Source organism: Panthera pardus, unplaced genomic scaffold, assembly GCF_024362965.1.
Source record: "Panthera pardus isolate Hobbes unplaced genomic scaffold, ASM2436296v1 HiC_scaffold_2, whole genome shotgun sequence".
NCBI classification, from domain to species: Eukaryota; Metazoa; Chordata; class Mammalia; order Carnivora; family Felidae; genus Panthera; species Panthera pardus.
This window is the reverse complement of record NW_026526765.1, coordinates 113,796,812-113,809,074: the sequence shown is the minus strand read 5'-3', so window position 1 is coordinate 113,809,074 and position 12,263 is coordinate 113,796,812. Positions and strand designations below refer to the sequence as shown.

At 37.7% G+C, this 12,263-nt stretch overlaps 1 protein-coding gene across 4 annotated transcripts in view; it reads left to right on the top strand.

The window, feature by feature from the left end:
• Window positions 1–12,263, top strand: part of MAP3K1 (mitogen-activated protein kinase kinase kinase 1) — a 79,470-nt gene that overhangs the window by 37,045 nt on the left and 30,162 nt on the right. For all 4 annotated transcript variants that reach the window (XM_019414288.2, XM_019414291.2, XM_019414290.2 and 1 more), the window contains exons 2-3: window positions 7,867–8,017; window positions 10,890–11,090. In XM_019414288.2, the coding sequence (XP_019269833.1) occupies window positions 7,867–8,017; window positions 10,890–11,090 (352 nt within the window). The remainder of the gene's footprint in view (window positions 1–7,866; window positions 8,018–10,889; window positions 11,091–12,263) is intronic.

The window sequence follows — 12,263 nt, the reverse complement described above, 5'->3', positions numbered from 1 at the left end:
TTTTGCTTAATTAAATTTTAATCTTAAAATTCAAATGGAGTGACAGTTTGGTTGAAACTAATCCATGAGGTCAGATAAACTGATTTTTAGCAGTTTATTTTTAGCATATATTTAGCATATATTTTTAGCATTTTTGGAATAATTTATAAATATGAATCCATCAGAATCACTAAGGTGGTATTAAACTGCTTGTAATCATTGTTGACAATAAGTTGTATTACTGTCTTTGATCTTTGGCCTCCATATTATTTAACTCTTGATGTTATTGACCAGAATACGGGCTTTTTGAAAGTGAGATTCTGTGCCTGTGTCACTCAAAGGACTAAATAAGATTTGTACAATACTAGAAATAGCTGTCTCCCCCCATAAAGACTTTCTTTTTTAATATTTATTTATTTATTTTGAGAAAAAGAGCACAAGCAGGGGAGGGGCAGAGAGAGAAGGAGAGAATCCCAAGCAGGCTTCATGCTATCAGCGCAGAACCTGTTGTGGGACTTGAACCCACGAACAGTGAGATCATGACCTGAGCTGAAATCAGAGTCAGATGCTTAACTGAGCTACCCAGGTGGGACCCCCCTCCCCCACAAAGACTTCTGATAGAAATTCTACATAATATAAAACTGGTTATATCATGGCCATACCCACATTAACAAATCAGTAGGGGGGGTTGGTGCCTGGGTGGCTCAGTTGATTAAGCATCCAACTCTTTTTTTTTTTTAATGTTTACTTATTTTTGAGAGACAGAGTGAGCGAGTGCATGCAACTGAGTAGGGAAGGGTCAGAGAGAGATGGAGACACAGAATCCGAAGCAGGCTCCAGGCTCTGAGCTGTGAGCACAGAGCCCGACATGGAGCTCGAACTCACAAATCAAGAGGTCATGACTGGAGCCGAAGTCAGACACTTAACTGACTGAGCCACCCAAGTGCCCCAAGCATTCAACTCTTGATTTTGACTCAGGTCATGATCTTGTGGTTCGTGAGTTCAAGCCCCACGTTGGCCTCTGCGTTGACAGTGCAGAGCCTATTTAGGATTCTCTCTCTCCCCCTCTCCCTGCTTCTCTCCTGCTCCCTCTCTCTCTCAAAATAAATAAATAAACCAAAATAAATAAATAAATAAATCAGTAGACCTTTGTTGTGACAAAGGTTTACTCTGTATAGAAAAAAAAAAAAGCAATTGCCTATTTCTTGTTGTAAATCAGTAGGACTTGTGCCATCACTCTCAGGTTCATATATTACTGAACATAACTTGAGTAAAATCTTTTGGGGACTAATTTTCATAACGAGCCATTTTTATATATTATTTCTTATGTAAAATTAGATATGTTATAAATGCTGGAAGATGGAAAAAAAAAAAGACGGAAAGGTTGGACTGGCCATTGATTTTGATCTTTCCTCCTCAGTAGCAGCCCACATCTCTCAAGAAATTATCTCATGGGAAAATAGAGCTGTTACAGATATTTTGGCCTCATATCTTGGTCAACAAATTTTAAGCACTTGTAATCATTTTCTTTTTGCCCTATAGGATATAAGAGACTGTGGAATCATTCATATGTGGGTTTAAATCCTGTATTCTTCACATATAGACTTTATCACCTTGGAGATGTTACTTAACCTCCTTGGCTTTTTGTTTTTGTTTTTGTTTTTGTTTTTGTTTTTTTGCCAATGGGATAATAAAAGTTCCATGTCTTGGGAATTGACTGAGGTGACCCATGTGGAACTGTTAGCGCAGTGCCCTGTCGATGTTAAGGGATTGTTAGCCTCTTTTGTTAGCCATATGCTTCACCAGACTCTCTCCCCAGTCTTACCTAAGTCATTCCTTCTCTTGACCTTTACTTGGAAACTTAAATTTTAAGGGTCCCACAACAGACTAGTTTTGTTTTGGAAGGGGGTTCTTCCCTTACTCTCCTCTCCCCTTGGTAACAAAGTCTGTGGGTTTTAGCATAAGAATTCCTACTCTTATGAGAACTTCCCACTCTTATGAGAACTTCCCAAGCAGACCTCAGTTGTGTGGCTCTTAATTGTGCCTGTCCCAAATAATTCAGTGTATTTCCAGGGTTCTGTGAGATTCCTTGGATACTGAAAGAATGAAGATTCTTTCTATATAAAGTTATCCATAATGTGAACTGTTTGACAATCTTCATATATACTAAAGTTAAACCCCTTAATTTCCAGAAAGGTTTTACATAATCATTATATACTCCTATTACAGTGAAATGCTCTATTAATGAAGAGAATTAATGAGCTTTTGAATTCTTAGTCACCATTGTAAAAACTTGTTTAAACTTCTTTGTATTCTTATCAAATAGATAAATAGCACAGATACCTGGCGTTGACTCATTGTAAAAACAAAATCAGAATTGACAGTGACCTGCCATAGCAGTCAGAGTCAGATTGACCAAGGTCTAAATCCTGGTCCTGCTCCTTATATGTTGTGTGACCCCAGGCTTGTAAGCCTACCTCTCCAAGCCTCAGATGGTAATGACCTCATGTGGTTATTGGGAGGGTGAAGTACCTGTAAATATATATAAAGCACCTAACACCTTGCCTGTCATGTAACATTAACTTTTTCTATTATGACGTATGTCTGGTCATTACTTCTCCATATTACTAGTTGACTAACATATTTCCATGCTAAAAATGAACTATTTAAGAAATAGCTTTTAAAAATTATAGTTAACTTGGTAGGATTCTATTTTTGAGTGTTTTTCGAATATCTTCTGTGTGCCAGAGCAATGAGCTGTGTTAGTGCTGTAGTCAGACTCTTTGGGGATGCAGGGAAGAGAGAGATTATGGGGTTTATTTCAGTACAATGTAAAAAGGACCCATGAAGTTTCCTCCATTGCAGCGAACACATGCAGCCTTTGGAGAACTTGGTTATTCACCACCCAGGGAAGTGTAAAAGTAGCTCTTACCGGGTAACAGCATATCAGGGGACCCAGGTACAACTCTCATGTTTATTTTCATTGCTTCTTTCCATCCTTCCATCGCTGACCTCATCTTCCTTCTAATTTCTCTTTGCTCTCCCTTATTTTGTCTCACTGTTCCTAGTTACTGCTTTGCTCTTTTTCTCTATTTTGGTGCCATTCTTCCTACAGTGACACATCCATGTATCTTTTAAACTCCCACAGTGGGCAGATCTGGTTAAAATATAACAATGCCATCTAGTATAAAGGGTCTTTGGATGAGGGCAAATTATTGCACTGGCCAAATGTGACTGCTGGAGGGATTCACGTTTATAAACCATAGTGCCCCTGAGCATCAGACACTACAGAAGGGGAGGTGGCTATGACTAGATAGGTGCCCTGGCTTCGAGTTGGGTGCCTTTTGTGGCTTGTCCAGGACATTTGCCTGGATACAAAAATGAGTATGATGTTGTGGTCTGTCCCAGAAGAGCTCCTAGTGTGGTGAGGGAAGCAGATACTTAAACCAATACTGGACTTTATGCTGTATCATAATTAATATTGACATGGTGGGAGGGAGTGGCAACTGCTGTAGAGTGGGAGTAGGAAGTTCTTGATGAAGGCATGTAAGATGATAGGGTGGTTCTGTCAGGAGAAAAAAACCATCTGCAGTAGCAGAGAGGTATGAAATATCTTGGTGTACTTAAGAGAGTATTGAGAAGAGGGCAGTGACTAGTATTTAAGGGGCTCCTGGAAGAGGGTCTAGTATATGATACCAGTGAGGTCAGAGAGTCAGAAGCAGAAATAGGAAAAAATCATCTAGAAGTTAAGGGAGAGGACATCTATAAGAGTGACAGTCCATTTAATAATAGCTGGTACCGTGGGAGGTCAGATAAAGAAAGGACCAAATGGCTTCAATAAGAAGGGGCCACTGAACCATTTCATTTGTTAGCAGGTAAATTCTGTCTCTAGAAAGAGACTAGAACAAGAAGCCTAACCTCAGAAGAGAAAGGTTCTCTGACACTCTAGATTGATCACAAATTTATTCTGAGGAATGTTTAGAACCAAAAAAAGCAAGAAACCTCATGTTTTCTAAATAAACAGGAAAGGAAGATAAAGCTTAATCTGTAACAGTGTTTAAGTTTCTCATATTTGTCTGGCTAAAATTTCATTTATTTTTAAAGTCTTCAAAATACTTTCCCAAAATACATTATGTTTGTTTTGTCAAAGAGTCAGAAATATACAAGCTATTACTTTAGATAAAATAACAGGTATTGGTTGTAGGTACTAGGTCAAAAATAACTCTCCAGAACACTCTTGTTTAACCAAAATGAATTAGAGGCCCTCTAATCTCCTGGTGATTTAGCAACTATCTGTTTAGATTAGTTTGTGGGTTTAAGATTAAGATTTAATATTAATATTATTATAGCTATAATGTTAATTGGATAAGATGACACATGACTTCTCTATCCATACACACATGATTTTTTTCCTAGTCAGTAGAATTAGGATTTACTGTATATTTCATTGAAGCTAAGATCCCATTGGTTGTAAATGGAACCATTATTTTATATAAACCCTGCCATAAATTACAACATTTGATTGTAAGAGGCATTCAGATTTCAGAGATACTAAAATGTGAAAAATACACATTTTATAATTAATGATATATAATTATTTATGAAGACATTAGAATATTTTGGTTTATATTTACAGATTAATTTAGGAACAACAAAAATTGCTCTACTAAATAACATCTAAACTGCAACTGTAGTCTTAATTAAAAACAGAACTATAAAAAGAATAACATGAGTAGTCATTAAATTTTAAAACTAGGAAGGTTCTTAGGGCTGTCAAAGATGTTAACACATGATTATTCATTTAATATATGCTTTGATACCTATCATAAGCCAGACATTGTTAGATGTTGTATATATAATGATGGATAAAACACTGGTCCCTGCCTTCATAGAGTTTATAGTTCTTGATGGGGGATCGGGAAATAGGTTTGCAAATTGCAATGAGTACTTTAAAGGAAAAGTACAGTGCTGTCAAAAAATGGAACAAGGTGGGGGCGGTGCCTGGGTGCCTAGTCAGTTGAGCATCCAGCTTTGGCTTAGGTCATGATCTCCTGATTGGTGAGTTTGAGCCCCAAATCGGGCTTTCTGCTGTCAGCACAGATCCAGCTTCAGATCTTCTGTCCCCCTCTCTTTTTGCCCTTTCCCCACTCACACTCTCTTGTCTCAAAGTTAAATAAACATTAAGGGGCACCTGGGTGGCTCACTGGGTTGAGTGTCCAACTTTGGCTCAGGTCCTGATCTCGGATTCATGGGTTCAAGCCCTGCATCAGCCTTTGTGCTAATAGCTCTGCAAAAGTCTGTCTGTGCAGAAGTCTTGAGCAGGAAAGATGTTGGAGTTTTTTAGACAGTGAAAGAAACACAAGGGTGGGGTAGAGGTCTAGGTGATTTTCAGTTGAGATAAGACCACATGGTGCATAGCCACAGTGGACCTTTTAAACATTTTAATCTAAGCCCAGGGGCAAACCACTGGAGGGTTTTAATAGAGGAAGTGACCCTGGCTGCTCTGTGAAACCTGGACTGGAGTAAGATTCAAAGTGAAGAAGCCCCCTTAGGAGTCTGTTAGTACAGACCAGCTAAGATGGCAACTTGACCTGAGGGATTGTGAATGGAAGATACATTTTCTTGAAGATAATTTGCCAGTATTATCAGGAATCTTAAATTTGTGTATGGTCTGACCCAGCACTTCCATTTCACTCCCTTGTTCTGAAGAAACAGATGTATGTAAAAGTTGAACTACTAGTTTGCTCATTCCCTATTATTTATTGAGAAATTGGTTTAAATAATTACAGTATTTTCAAACAAGCAAAAAGGAAAGAGGCAACTCATGCCAACTTTAAGGAGGCCACATCTTCCAGGAAGAGGTGTTTAGACAGGGAGAGTCTTCTGGTGGGTTCCTGGGAGAGAGACACTGAAAATACAGAATGGAGAAGAGATACTCCTAAAACAAATGTGGGGGAGGAGAGACATTTAGGACCAAAGGGAAGATAAGCTCTCTTGTCTGGGAGTGCAGGAGCTTCTGGTGTAAAATGTACTGCAGTTCTGCCATGTGACTTATTTTTTGAGAACTAGCCTGGGAACCTAGCCACGCCTTGCAACGTTGTTACTGGAGGGGAAAGTGTTTGCTTTTCAAACTAGAGAATTGTAAGTGAATTTTTGGTATGCAGTCAGCCCATAAATTCAGTTGCCTGTAAATCTGAGCTTCCCTGGGTAAGTAGTAACTGAACAGGATGAAATTTTGTGAAAACGTTTCTCTACCCCTGCCTTTTCCTTCCCTTAGCTCTCCCCACCCCCTACTCTCTCACTCTCCTTTTCTTCTTTCTTGTTCCTTCCCTTCCTTTCCTCTCTTCCTTTCCCTCTCCTCCCTCCTTCTCTAGTCTTCTCTTATATACCCCAAAAGTTATATTTTATACTATAATTAGAGCAGGAAAAACAGCCAGGCACTTCTAAGTAAAAAAAAGAATCTCCTTCCTTTCCTTCCTTCCTTCCTTTACCTTTTTTCTTCTCAGGTAGCCTCTTTTTTTTTTTTTTTTTTTGGACAGCTTTTTTATACCATGTGATGGAAATACTCTACTACGTGCTCTTAATGCCGATTTGCAAGTTTTCAAATGTTTTGTACTCTTTGCATTCCTAAAACTCTCTAGACCAATCTCTGCACAGGGATGTTTAACTTGTTGATTTCCACTCCCCTCCAGAATTGATGCTTTAGGAAAACCAGTTAACCATTTACTTTCTAGTGCATATTTAGTTTTAAGTTTTTGCTGGTTCTCTGAAGATACTGCTGCTCTGTGGTTGTAATTATCTGGAAAATTCCTAGAGGAGTTTGCATTTCACTTTTTAGTAAGCTTGCAGCTATCATCTCTGGTATTTCCTTGAGTATTTCCTTTTCCTATCTATGTAGAAAAATCAGTTCTGTAGCTTTATAGAATTTCCAAAATAGTTATTGAACTTAGCTGATTAGTATTTTTTAAATTGTTACTTCTCCCAGAGTGCAAATGCTTTAACTGTTTCCTTATGAATCAGGTTTTAAAATCCATGCATATGTATATTGTATCTGTTGTATATATCCGCATGTGGATATAAGTGTATTTGAAATTAGTGGATGCTTTACCTATTAAAGGCTAAATAATTTTAGGAGCCTTTTAGGATTAATTTTCAAAAATTACTAGCTTACAGATTATTTTATTCTGATAACTCCACAGTATATTATGGAGTAAAGGTCACGTTTGTACCAATTTTTACATTTTATATATGGAGTGTCCCCAATACTGTGATGTGGAAATAATGTTACAAGAATACAAATCTAATCATTTAGGCTTTGAACAAATATTGTGAGATCATAGAAGATGTGGTTAGGTTTCACTTAGCTTATTAAATATTGATTTAGCTTTTTTCAGAAAATGAGCATATCCACCAGATTCTATCTATATTTACTTAAATTATTGGAAATCCTTAAGTTATTGGAAATCCTAGAGTAGTAAAATGCTCTTCTAAATATTTGTCTGTTAAATACTTCAAGTATGTGAGAGTGGTATAAATGGAAGCAGTGCAGTCTTCATGAATGTGTTTCTTAATGCAGTACTTAATGTCTTGGGATCCATTTTGTTAACTACCTGTAAACAAAGGTCTGTGTTAGTAGTATTAGTAAGCCTGCACCTTCTAAATAGAACTTTTCTTTTTAAAGGCACTATTACACTCACATTACCATACAACATTGAAAAACAGAGTATATACGATTCACAGTGACACTTTCTTTCATACTTGGCTTAAATCGTTTGAGGTTTTAGCAGTTACCTTTTTAGTTACATGTCCACTGAAAATATAAAATACTATTTATTCTTGGAAATTTTTTATATACTAATCTCCTTCTTATTGCTCCCTCCATTTTAGTCGCGAGATGGAGAATAAAGAAACTCTCAAGGGGTTGCATAAGATGGACGATCGCCCAGAAGAACGAATGATCAGGGAGAAACTGAAGGCAACCTGTATGCCAGCCTGGAAACACGAGTGGCTGGAGAGAAGAAATAGGAGGGGCCCTGTGGTAAGTGTCTGTTTACCTGCCATAAGGAAGAAAGCATAGGAAGAGATGGGAAATTAAGCATAAGTAGATCCTCTTGTAAGCTTTTTTTTCTTCTTGATTTTAAGTGCAGTTATTTGATTTGCTTAACATTCTAGCCACTTGGAATAAAACATAGCTAAAACTATGCTCATTAAGCACCTTAAATTGTTCTAGAAACTGAACTGGTTGGATTGGGTAGCTAATGCTTAAAGCAACACTGCCCCCTACTGTCAGTGTCTAAAATCCTTTTGGTAGAGATTTATACTGTATTTTAAGAAAGAAAAGCAATTTTTCTAATGTTCTCTCTCTAAGATAGGATCCAAAGATCTGAGTTCCAGAAATCATCCAGGAAAGCAAAAACTGAATAGCCTCATAGAGTTTGAGGTAAATTTAAAAGATGCCCAGGGTTTGAGGAAAGAAACCTAGATTACTAGGATTAGGAGAGAACGTCATACTCCATCTTTTGCCATGGTTATTCTCTTTTAAGGTATACAAATACTATGAAATGTGCTTCTCATTCTTACAAAGGAGATAGACCTCAATTGTTAAGTGATCCCGTATCAGCCTGTATCAGCAAGTTTTTTGTCCTTTATAAACAAAGATAAGTTAAGATTGATGAGGTTTGGGGTAGGCAAAGGGATGGTGGGCATAATCATAAAAGTTATTGGGCAAGCTACTCACTTGACATTTGAAACCCTTGACCTTTACCCTTGCCAAATGACCAGCTAGCTCTCCATTCATCCCACTTGCCTATTTAAGTTCAAATTGAAATTAATTAAATGTAAATAAAGTAAAAATTTAGTTCCTCAGCCACATTAGCCATATTTCAAGTGCTTGATAGCCACATAGACATCCCTCATCATTGTGTTGTCTTGCACGTTCTACCTACTGGTGTTTACCCATGGAGCCAGTATAGAATATATTTAATTGTTCCTTTATCTACCAGCTTTTTAAGCTGTGTTACTCATGAGTCCTTTCCTTTCCAGCTGAGCTTCCACATTTCTTGCATTTGTTTTTCATAGGAAGTAGTATGGCGAGAACCCCTCACTGTTTTAGTAATCATGTCAGAGGATAAAGATGAAGAAATCAGGAATTTATCTTAGAAAAGCAAAAGTTCTATTGAAATAACTTATAGAAGGGAGTAAATTTCTACCAAGTTACTACAAAGAACTTTTGAGTAGGTAAAGCCATTTGAATGTGTTGCTTTCTGGAGCTCCTTGTGCTAGTGGAGAGTCTAAATCTTTTGAGAATACCATAAAGCAGAAATTACAACTTTTTAAAAAGAAGCCAATAAAGCCAATCCTTTATTACATATAAACTAAGGACATTCCATTTTCTAAGACGAAATTTTGGTTTTTCTCACTGTCCCCTTTCTGGCAAATCTTTAAATACAAGACAGAGCTAAAGAGGGAAGAGATGTGTGGAATAAGACATTTGACACGTAGTCCTTAGCACAGTTATACTACCCTGTATGTTACAGTTTACAGATTTCATATTACCCTTAAGAAGTTTATAGTCTACTTGGGAAATCTGATTGTGTTTATTATGTCTTATATAAATTACATCAGATCCTTCTTGAAATATAAGTGAGGTATAAATATCTCCAGTTGTGAAAATGCAACTTATAAATAAAAATAAAGGCATGAAATACCACAGAACAGTTTGTGAGTATACACCAAATGTGTGGACTGGGCAGAAAGCAATGATGACTTAGAAGAAAAATGTCAGGCTGACAGAGTTAAGGGCACTTTTGTTAAAGGTAGGATTTTAACCGAGCCTTAAAAGCTGGGTGTTTTCACCAGGTGAAGGTATGCTACCTGGTATGCTGCAGGCTAGAGATGTGGATTAGAAGGGAGAGTGGGAGTGAGAGTGCAGGACAAGGCCAGGTTAGGCGTGTGTGGTAGGCACAGCAGCTGGCTAGTAGAACAGTAGAAGAGTAGTGGAAGGAAGGCGGGGATGGTTGGCTAAGGCTACAGTGTATGGCCTTTTGGTCATAGCTAGATTAGGTCTGTTGAGAAATAGCAGGTTTTATAGCCTGCATTTGTGCTTGAGAGATTGATCTTTTAAATATCTAGCTTCTTTTGGTGATTCTGAAATATATGTCTAAACTGTTGTAACATAACATTGCAAAAAAAAAAAAAAAAGGCAAAATGGTTTTGTATCGATTAGACTATTTGGGCACATAAATTACTCCCATTATTGTTTTCAAGATCCTGCATTTTCTCGGGGCGCCTGGGTGGTGCAGTCGGTTAAGCGTCCGACTTCAGCTCAGGTCATGATCTCGCGGTCCGTGAGTTCGAGCCCCGCGTCGGGCTCTGGGCTGATGGCTCAGAGCCTGGAGCCTGCTTCCGATTCTGTGTCTCCTTCTCGCTCTGCCCCTACCCCCTTCATGCTCTGTCTCTCTCTGTCTCAAAAATAAACGTTAAAAAAAAAAAAAAAAAAAAAAGATCCTGCATTTTCTCAATAGAAATGAAAAAACATCTACTTTAATCTAGTTGAATAAGTTAACTGTAGAAGGTATAAGTGCTTATTTTTCACATTTGTTTACTAACCTGTGATTGTTGATTTTTAATGTTAAGTGATTTAGAGCACATAATAACAGATAATGCTAAATTTCTAAAATTACATAATAACATTTTAACTAGTGATAAAGCCTACGTTAATGAAATCTGTGGGTAAAAAGTCTTACATTTATATCATTTGAAGTAAGACTAAATAAAAGTTGATATGTTGTCTGTTATATTTGTATAATATTGTGTGATGAAAAACTTGAGTTCATCTCTTAGTCTGTTGTGTTCAAATTTACTTATTTTTTATATTTTTAAGTAATGAGAATATTGGAATTTTAATTTAGGTGGTAAAACCAATCCCTATTAAAGGAGACGGTTCTGAAACTCACAGCTTGGCAGCTGAGTCTCCAGGAGAAAGCCAGGCAAGCACCACTTCACCAGCTCCCAAGGGCCGCCGCAGTCCTTCTCCCGGCAGCTCCCCGGCGGGCCGCACAGTGAAATCTGAATCTCCAGGAGTGAGGAGAAAGAGAGTCTCCCCCGTACCTGTAAGTTAATGTTTCAACAAGCATGTTAAGTTTCTACAATTTTTAGATTCATCTGTAACACAGAAAATATTGCTAGACATCTGTTAAAGCAGCACTTCTCAAAGTGTGGTCCACAAGCCCTACATTGGGGGAAGAGGGAAGGTCCTGGGACCTTTTCTGTGGATCCGTTAACTCAAAGCAAATTTGGTAATAAAACTGAGATGTTATTTGCCCCTTTCACTGCATTAACATTTAAATTGGTGGGTAAAGCTGCTGGTGCATTCACCTGAATTAAAGCTGTGACAATAGAAAATGTATTCTTCATCTGGGTATTTGGCATTTTCCTTAAGACTAGTTAAGTGAAGGAAGGAACTTGAAGGAAGGCAACGGAAATGTTTTTTCACCAGTGGTAAAATTTGAGATTTCAAGCAAAAATTAGAATTTTGGAAAACTATCTACCACTGTCAGCTTGACAGTTTCCCAGTCCTTAAAAGAATTTTCTAATGAGATCAGTGATTTTATCAACTGTGATTTTTTTTTCCATATATATCGCACAGTGAAATGTGTGAACATTTGAGAGATCTGCATAACTTAGTGAACCAGTATTTTCCTGATGACCAGTGCATGATGAAACAAAACCATCCTTAGGTAAATGATCCATTCAAATTGTGTGAGATATACCATCTGGATTTTAATGTGTAACAGTAGGAAAAGTTTGTTGGTGTGGTTTCAGATTCCATATCACAGTCTCCTTTAAGAAACCACTTTTTTGGGGGCGCCTGGGTGGCGCAGTCGGTTAAGCGTCCGACTTCAGCCAGGTCACGATCTCGCAGTCTGTGAGTTCGAGCCCTGCGTCAGGCTCTGGGCTGATGGCTCGGAGCCTGGAGCCTGTTTCCGATTCTGTGTCTCCCTCTCTCTCTGCCCCTCCCCCGTTCATGCTCTGTCTCTCTCTGTCCCAAAAATAAATAAAAAACGTTGAAAAAAAAAATTTTTTTTTAAATAAAAAAAAAAAAGAAACCACTTTTTTGGAGTAGTATCAAAAAAAGAGTGTTCATAATTACTGTCTTTTACAATACCTTTCCCAGCTACATATATTTGTAAAGCCACATTTTCTTCATGTACTTTAACCAGATCATAGTATCACAGCAGACTGAATGCAGAAGCATCAATGAGAATCCAGCTGTCTTCTATTTT